The 8,956-nt window shown below is 56.5% G+C and overlaps 2 protein-coding genes across 5 annotated transcripts; both read right to left on the reverse strand.

The window, feature by feature from the left end:
• Window positions 1–381: 381 nt before the first annotated feature.
• CLDND2 (claudin domain containing 2) lies at window positions 382–4,272 on the reverse strand. Of its 4 annotated transcripts, XM_019634181.1 has the most exons (4): window positions 2,977–4,272; window positions 2,551–2,688; window positions 2,184–2,303; window positions 382–1,932 (listed from the first exon to the last, which is right to left on the reverse strand). In XM_019634181.1, exons 1-4 carry the CDS (start codon window positions 3,212–3,214, stop codon window positions 1,859–1,861), a joined length of 570 nt encoding a protein of 189 aa, XP_019489726.1. In that variant the 5' UTR covers window positions 3,215–4,272; the 3' UTR covers window positions 382–1,858. The 4 variants fall into 4 exon arrangements, 3 of the variants coding, with proteins under 3 accessions (XP_019489726.1, XP_019489725.1, XP_019489727.1); XM_019634180.1 differs by having other exon boundaries at window positions 382–2,303; XM_019634182.1 differs by having other exon boundaries at window positions 382–2,688; window positions 2,977–3,158; window positions 3,500–3,618.
• Window positions 4,273–5,146: 874 nt separating this feature from the next.
• NKG7 (natural killer cell granule protein 7) lies at window positions 5,147–6,498 on the reverse strand. Its single transcript, XM_019634175.1, has 4 exons — window positions 5,897–6,498; window positions 5,675–5,821; window positions 5,455–5,589; window positions 5,147–5,363 (listed from the first exon to the last, which is right to left on the reverse strand). The coding sequence occupies exons 1-4, from the start codon at window positions 6,051–6,053 to the stop codon at window positions 5,305–5,307; spliced, it is 498 nt and encodes a 165-aa protein (XP_019489720.1). The 5' UTR covers window positions 6,054–6,498; the 3' UTR covers window positions 5,147–5,304.
• Window positions 6,499–8,956: the final 2,458 nt, after the last annotated feature.

The following is an 8,956-nucleotide window of genomic DNA, read 5'->3' on the forward strand; positions in this document are numbered from 1 at the left end:
AATGTGAGCTGTTACAATCACTGAAATTTTTATGCCAGGGCCTGGTTCCTGGGCCCTCGTCCCCACCACATAGTCCACCCTGGCAGGGGCCAGTTTCACCCACGAGGCCTCCAACCTTCCAGGCCTTGTTCTGGGCAAGGCTGGGGACCTAAGAGGCAGGCTCCCAGTCCAGGAGGGGGCAGACATGGATGGACAGTCACCCCCTTGTTTGGTTTAGGCCAGCTACTGACAAAGTGGCCTGTGAGACTGTCTCTTTCACATCTCTGCACACACGAGTTTCTCCCCTAGACACGAGAAAACCTCTCAGACATTGTGCCCCCCTCTCTCACAGGGAGGGCGACAGCTCTCCCACAATCACCTGACTGGGGTTCTCCTCTCCCGAACACTTGTCCCTCCCTGTCTAGCTGGGGCCTCCTCACTCACCCTGTAACTATGTAGGGTGAAAGACAGCTTCTGGATTCTCTCAGCGCCCTGTCACCCCAGACACCTGAGGCCAGGGACCAGGGCTAGAGCAGGTTTCCTGTACTGTAATAGTCGACGGAGTTTGCAATGCAGCCTAGTTGGTGAAAGCGTGGCTTGTGTGCAAAGCTCTCGCTGGGGTGAGGAGTTAGACGGAATCTCGGCTCTGCCCCTTCCCAGCTGAGTGACCTCTCTGTGCCTCAGTTTCTCTGTGTGTTAAACAGGGACCATGACTCCTCCAGAAAGTAAGAAATACAGAAGGTAACTCGTCCTGCAAGCAATTATTAAGACAGTGAGTCCAGAGCTGGGGGAAGGGCACGAAGTCATAACCCTAGACGTACCAGGTTTGAGTGAGGAGCGATCGGGTGTCAGAACCTCACAGTCCTTGATCTTTGCCCTCAGATGTGACTTTGACGTTTGGGGGAAGAGCAGCAGAGATCAGAGGTTACAAGAGGACCCCCCCATACAGTGCGCACTCGTGATCCCAGAAGCACACGGCCGCGGGGCACAGGGATGAGGGAGAGGGGGCCCGGTCACCTTCACGGCGAAGTCTATGACCCTCTTGACAGCAACGAGCGCACGCAGCTCCGCCATCTTCCTGCCTCAGCCACCTGCGGGGTCAGGCCGCAACTTCAGCCTCCGGGTCCCGAAGACCCGCCTCCGTCCTTTTCTCCGCATGCGTCCTGCACCTCCAGCCAGTCAACCGTTGCGGTGGCCGCCTCCGCCCCGACAGAGGACCAATCGGAAGGCCGGAGTGAACATATGGTGACCAATGGGAGGCCGATCTCGGGAGAGAGGCGGAGCCTGGAGAGGAATGGACACGGGCTGCGGGAAGGGGGCGTGGCCGGGAAGTAGGGGAAGGGTCGTTCCAGGGAGCGAGGCGCTTCTCCGAGTGCAACTCCTCTTAATCGTCCTAAACCTTGCCCAACGTCCTCGGATCTACCCCTTCCCCCAGTTCCTTGCCTCTTCCTCGCCTTATCAAGTCTCAGTGCCGGCGTCCCCACGCCCACCCAGTGCCAGTGCTCCCACGCCTCTGAGTCCTCCTGTGTCTGTCTCATTTTCTCCGTGTCCATGTCCCTCCATCCTCTCCATGCGCCCGTCCCCTCCTGACCCTACTCCCCCGTGTCCCCGTTGCCCTTCACATCCATGTCCCTGGCCCACTCCATGTTCCTGTCTTTATGCCCATGTCCTCCAGGTCTCCATGTTCCCTATAGGTGCATGTCCTTCTGTCCTCCCTGAGACTCCATGTACCCCCGTGTCTGAGTCCCCCGTGCCCTTCCTGTTTGTGTTCCCATATCTGTTCATGCCGCCTGGATCCACGTCCTCACGTCCCCCAGAAAGGCAGGCGGAGCCGCGGCGGTGGAAGCCGTTTCTTTATTCTGCCCCAGGCAGGCTGCGGTCACAAGCACACGGGGAACCCACTAATAGCATCTGTGCTCTGCAAGATCATGTCCGCCAGCAGAAAGCAGAAGCCTAACGGGAGGGGAACGGAAGACGGGTAGAGGACGGTGGGTCGTGGGGAGAATGGCCGGGAGGGCCCCGGAGCCTGGGGTTTGGAGCTCCAGAGCGTCTCTGCCGGGTCTGCAGGAGTCGGGAGTGGAGTGTGTTGGGGAGTCCTTGAGAGGTCAAAGTGGGGTTTCCTGGGAGGGCGGCTAGGGAGTCTCTGCGTGGAGGGGGTGTCCCCTGGACGGTCTCCTTCACCCTCTTCCCGCTGTCCAAGTTACCCGCGAGAAATGCGAAGGGTAAAGCCAGCCACCCCGAAAAATAGGACCAGGAGAAGAAGACGTCGTTTTTCCATGCATTCTTCACCGTGTAGCCTGTCAAGGCGATCAGCAGCAGCAGGCCTGGGCACCGCCCACCCGCCGGGTGAGCTTGGCCAGGGGGACTGCATGCTGCACGCAGGCCCCACCCAGACCGCGCCCACCGTCCCGGGCCAAGCGCCTTCGGGACCGACCGCCCCGCTCGAACAGGCCACGCCTATCTCCTTCCAGGCTCCGCCCCGCCCTGCCCCCTCCTCTGGGTCTCCAGCCCCTTTCCTCCGCTGGGTTCTCCAAGGCCCATCCTGAGCCTGGGGGCTCGCTGCCGTCTCACCGCAGAGGAAGAAGATAGCGCTTGTGGTCTGGCCCCGCGAGTCCCCCTCGTGGCAGAGAATCCGCAGCCCCATCACCGAGCCCACGATGCCGGAGCCCGTCGCCAGCACCATGCACGCCCCTGTCACCGCCAGCATGGCTGGGGAGAGCCGGCCACCTCAGCCCCGCGCTAGCGCGGCCCCTGGCCACTGCCCCCACCCTCCAGTATGGGGCTGGGAGAAGAGTCAGGGATTTGGATAGGGACTTGGTAGTTGTCATGAGGGGTTGTGAAGTTAGTGGTGGCCTCGGTCACGGAGGGAAAGCTATAATAGATCTGAAACTGGAGTGGAAGGAATGGGGTAGGGGCGCTGCAGGATATTCCCAGCTCTTGTGCTGGGCGAGGGAGCCAGCTGTGGTCTGTGCGGTGGGAGTCCGGGCTGGGCCTCACTCTGGCAGGGGATGTTAGAGCAGATCCTGCCTTTACACTCCTGCCACAGGCCACTGTGGCCCCGGGGGAAGCGGATCCAATAGTTGGTGGCAGTGGAGAGAATCATGAGAATATTGGCCAAGAAGCCCAGCAGGGTGCCCCCGCTCTGAAGGCTCCTCTTCACCCCCATGCCAGGGAGGCTGCTGCGGGGGTCCACACACGCGGTATTGGCCAACATCCCTTCCATCCCCAGGCCCATATCCCAGTTCCTTCAAGTACCTGAGACCCCCTCCCACAAATCTCTCCATGTCCCAGCCCTGCCTGGGGCCCCTGCTTCTGGGGACCTGAAGATGCCTCCCCTCAGTTGCTCTCATGCTGCGGGCCCCTCCCCCAGCACCCCTGACTGGAGACTTGGAGACCGTCCCTCCCATGAGTCACTGCTTAGGAATCTCCCTGTCTTCCAGAGACCTCCATCCCCCAGTGGAATGCCCCTTTGGCCTGTCCAGTGCCCTGCCACACACACACACCCACCTAAGAGACTCACATCCAGCTCCCAGAGCTTCTTAGACACAGAACCCAGAGGGGTGGGGGAAGGGAGACTGGGCATCTATGATGCAACGAGTTACAGAACCCCGCTCCTGGCTGCCATTTAAAGAGACAGCCACCCACTCACTCATACACACACACACACACACACACACACACACACACACACACACACAGGCAGCAAAGTGACAGGGCTTAGAGTCAGATGGCAGGTCTGGGGGGGAGCCTGAGGGCCATGAAGTGGTAGGCCATGTCCTTCTAGAAACGCCTCTGTCTTTTACCCCATAAGCACTCCTGGTCCCCAGCTCTGACTATGCCTCCCAGGCCCCCACACAGGCTCCTGCTCCTCCTGATCCCTCCGCTTCCCAATGCCCGTCTTCCTGGGGGCTCCTTCCTGCACCTTCTACCAGGTGAGCTTCCACAGCTCCAGTGGCCACAATGCTCTGATAGGACCCCAAACTCCAGTTCAGGTCTCTCTCCCAAGCCTTAACCTGGCCTGCTCGTGGCCGTCTCCCAGACCCCAGGCACTCAACCACCTCCCACCTGACTCAGCGTCTTCCACCAAACCAGGGATGACCTCACTGTCCCACCCCTGGGCACTCTCCGTGCCCTTTCTCTGCTCCTTACCCCACAAAGCCCTTGGATCCCCAAGTCCGGCTCCTCCTGCCCTATGAATCTTTCTGGCTCCTTCCCTCCTTTGCATCGCATGCCCTGATCCCAGTCAGGCCTTGTCCTGCCTCATGCTGCACCTGTTATTATACATTGCCAAGCTGCTCTCTCCCTTTCTTCCCCACCCTGCCCCCCGCCACCCCCTCATGCCCCAGAGAGGGCTTTCTGGCACCTGGAGCTGATGCTGCCCTTCCCCTACTCACACCGTGGCTTCCCACTCCCCTCAGGAAAGAGCCAGTTGTGGCCATGAAGGGTCCTGGTCCCCCCCTCCAGCTCTCCATCCTCATTTTCCACCAGCCCCACATCCTGCATTTCAGCCACAAAGCAATGTTCTTCATCCTCGGAACACTTCCGGCCTTTTCATGCTCCTCCTTGGGATCCTTCTGCCTGGACTACCTACCTTTCCTTGGCCCTCCACAAGTCCCTATGCACCCTCTCCCCAGTAAGCTCGCCACCACCCCTCACAACAGGGTCAGCCTCTGTCCTGTGCCCTCCCTGGGCTCTTCCTGGCATCCTGACTGTATTAACAGCCTCCCCTCACTGGACTTGCAGCCCCCAGTGGGCAGGGCCCAGGCCTGACTCATGTCAGCGGCCCCAGTGAGGCCTGGCAGAAAGGATGGGCTTGGGAAACGCCAGCAGAAGGAGTGAATGAATTAATGAAATGAGCAAGGAGGACTAGAGTGAAGGTGAGGTGACAAAGTCAGAGAGGTAGTGAGAAGGAAAGAGTGCTCAAGTGAAACAGAGGAGAAAAGAGAAAGAAAGATGAAGAAAAGAGACAGAAACGGAGAAAGACAAGAGCCAGAGAAGGGGAGAGAAACACGTGGGGCAGTGCCTGAGTCCGCACTGGGCCCCGCACCGGGTGGGAGCCCCCGGAGAGCATATCGAGGGTCTGACTCTATTCTGGGTACCCAGTATCGCCCATCATGGAGCCAGTGTGCCGTCGGCGTATGTTGTGGTTCAATGAATCTCAGAATAACAAGCTTCCACCAATTTTTGTTGACTGAGTGAAGAAACAAATGGGGCTGTGAAAGTGCTGGAGGTGAAGGCCGAGGGAGGGTCAGGTGTTCCCATGTCTCCCGATGATGCTTTCAGAGAAGGACGCGCCAAACCCATCTTGCTGTCCTCGCCTGCGCCTCACATGGTTTCGTAGCCAGGCCGGGGGGCATTGCAGTGAGCACCTAGACTCAGGCCACCTGGGGTTGCAGAGGAGGTTAGCACTTATTCCCACCCTGCTTCCTCAGAGCCCCCCAGCTGGCCCTCCCAAGCTCCCCAGGCAGCAGTCACCTGCACTGAGAAAGAAGAGACCGGAAACCCAGCCCAGGTAGAAGGACCAGGAGAAGGAGGTCTGGACCTGGGAGCATCTGGGTTCATTCCACCGCTCGCTGGTATAGACCACCACGGCCACCATCACAAAAAGGGCTGGGGACAAAGACAAGAGAGCTTGCTCTGCCCCTCTGGAGGAACTCACAGTTCCCAGGGCCCACGGCCAGCCTGGGGGGCTTACCTGCAACAAAAGCTGTGATGGACGAGACAAGCGGCCCACGGCCCGGGGCCGACAGCGAGGGGATGCAGGACAGGACCAGGAGGCCCACGGACACCAGGCCAATCAGGGCAGCCAGAATGCTGAAGGTCTGTGTCGCGTGGATGTAGCCTGCTCAGAGACAAGTCCTCTGAGGGCCTGTCCCCTCAGGCAGGTCCCCCCACAAGAAAGACCACTTCCCCTTACCTGCTACTGGGTCCTGATTCCCTTTTGGCCAGAGACCTGAGTGAGCTGAAGATGTGGGCCCTATGGCCACGAACCAGAAATCCGTGCTCAGAGCAACAAGGATAGATATCAGGCCCAGGGAGCCAGCCAGCAGGGCCAGGGACCGACAGGGCTCCATGAGGGTGAGCGCTGGCTTCTGGGTTCTGGAGGTTGAAGAGGCTGGTGATCCAGCTTCCTGGGTCTCTGAGAGAGGAGGAGGCTATGCACCCAGACTCCTGGGTCTCCTGAGCTCAAGAAAAAGAAGCCAGCAAGCAGTAGGGGTGGCTAGGGGGCCTGTGCTCCTTAAGACCAGGCTGGTTCTGTTTCACCCAGTTCAGCTCTTTGCAACCTGCTCTTGTCATACACCCCCCCTTCCTGCGTTGCACCGATAATGTCTCCCCTCCCCGAGATCCTGGTTCCCCTCGCAGCGTGTGGTGAGGAAGGGTGTCACATAATCAGTGGTTTGGTTGGTGTTTCAGAACATGCCTCTCTATCTCACATTCTCTACCTCCCTCCCTTGGAGCCCTCAGCACCAGAAGGGGCCTCCCGGAAGAGGTGAGAGAGAGGCTTGGGAGCACAGGGGTAGAGGTAGCAAATGAGACCAGGGTGTGAGTTAAATGGCAGGGGGGATGTGGCCAGAGGGGACAGTTGGGGATGCGTCATGTTTTCCTGTGGGTTCTGCAGTCTTCCGTTCTGGGGGAGGTGAGGGGCCACTCTAGGGTCTCCATAAAAGGAGGGGGCTGGAGGCCAGGATGCCAGGTCCTGAGGGAGGGAGGGGTGGTAGGAGGACACGTGGGGGGCTCAGACTCCTGGATCCTTCTTTGGAGCTTATGCTCAGGGCAGGCAAAAAGTGGAGAATCACAATTCTGAAAGTCTGTGGAAGGGAAGACACGCTCACATCCACATCCGATAAATGAGTTCACACGCAGCTCTGCTTTGAACGTGGCCAGCCAGCTTCAGGATCACCAGGATCATGGTACCTGGCGGGGGGGCCAGGTGCAGGGATGTCAGTGCAGGGCCCTTTGGTGCTCCAAGCATGAGCCTCCTCCTCCCATATCAGCATCACGTCCTGGGCAGCACCTCACCTATGAGCAGGTGGAAGGTGACGGTGCCACAGCTCAGGTGGAAGGCCCAGGCAAACTTGACCTCTATGAAACTGGAATGGCCCTGAAGAGGACCTCTGTTGTGAAGACAAATGAGCCAGCAGCCCAAGAACAGCTGGAGAAAGCGAGAACCAGTGACCCAGGAGGCCATGCATCTTCCTTCATTGGAGACTCCAGTTTGCAGGCCCCCATCCCTCACCCAGACCCTCACCAGTGAGGTAACTGGCCACTACTGAGAACATGATCATGAGGACAGGCTCCAAGAGGTGGAGCGAGGTCATCAGCTGCAGGGGCACCAGCGCAAAAAAAAATGGCTATGGACATGGCTCTGGCAAAGAACAGCCAGATAGGCTTCAGGAAGTCTGGGCTGTGGGTGTGTAGTGAGGGGAAAGTCAGAGCACAGAGCCCATCTGTGCTCTTGACCTTATTCCAAACCCAACCACATCCTTAACCCAATCCCTATTCTCCAACCCAACCCCATCCCAATTCCCAACCTAACCCCATTCTCATTTCCGAACCCAACTCTAAACTCAACCCCATGCATAATCCCAGCTCCAACTCAATTCCCCAGACCAACTCTAAACCCAATCCCATCTTCAATCCCAAACACAATTCATTTCTCCACCCTAGTTCCAATCCCTAATTTAACCCCATCCCTATCCTCCAACCTAACCCCATTCTTATTTGCAAACCTAACCCCAAAATAAACCCTAGCCCCAAACCCAAAGCCCAGCCTCATCCTGAGACTTAACCCTGACCTCATTCCCATCCCCACATCTGATCACATGTCCAATCCCAACTCCAGCTCCAGGCCCACACCCACTTCTTTCCTCATACTTCTCCCCAAACCTTATAACTCTTACCTCAACCCCACCCCATTTCATCTTCATCCCATTTTCAGGTTCAAGGCTGTAACCCTGTTTCTCATCTCCCTAAGTCCCACCACCACCACCACCACCACCACCACCATTGACCAAATGAAGGTCGACTTTGCCTGGCTTCTGGAAGGAATCTCTAAGCCGTTGGAATGCCCTGCCTGATCATTGTCTCTGTTTACCTGGAGTCCTTGGGCCACACTTATGCTACCAATGTGGTTTATGGGGGGCAGAGGGACTTGGGCTGCACTTTATCAGTTTGACCCCTGGAGAGGCTGGAGACTGAAAACTAAGATCAGCCATGTGGGTGCTCCATGCCTACAAAACTGACCTCCAATAAAAACCCTAGACTGGACAAGAAAAAAAAGATTAAAAAAAATATGAATAATAAAATGGCAATAAGTAATATCTATCAACAATCTCTTTAAATGTAAATGGATTAAATGCTCCAATCAAAAGACATAGGATGGCTGAATGGATAAGAAAATGAGACCCTTACATATGCTGCCTAAAGAGACCACACACAGACTGAAAGTAAAGGGATGGAAAAAGATATCTCAAGCAAACAAGCAAACAAACAAACAGAAAGCTGGGGTAGGTAGCAATAATTATGCCAGACAAAACAGACTTTAATACAAAGGCTGTAACAAGAGACAAAGAAAGACCCAGTAATTCCACTTCTGGATATTTATCTGAAGAAACCTAAAACACTACTTCAAGGGGACGTGTGCATCCATATGTGCATTGCAGCATTGTTTGCAATGGCCAAGATATGGAGGCAACCTGGTGTCCATCAATGGATGAATGGATAAAGAGGAGGTGGTACATGTACTTGTATACAATGGAACATTACTGAGCCATAAAATAAGAATCAAATCTTGCCATCTGCAACAACATAGATGGACCTAGATGGTACTGTGCTGAGTGGAGTAAGTCAGAGAAAGACAAATGCTATACGATTTCACTTATATGTGGAATCTAAAGAGCAAAATAAGTGAACAAGCAAAACAGAAACAGACACAGATACAGAGGACATTTTGAAAACCAGATGAGAGGGGGGTGAG

Source organism: Hipposideros armiger, unplaced genomic scaffold, assembly GCF_001890085.2.
Source record: "Hipposideros armiger isolate ML-2016 unplaced genomic scaffold, ASM189008v1 scaffold_1531, whole genome shotgun sequence".
NCBI lineage: Eukaryota > Metazoa > Chordata > Mammalia > Chiroptera > Hipposideridae > Hipposideros > Hipposideros armiger.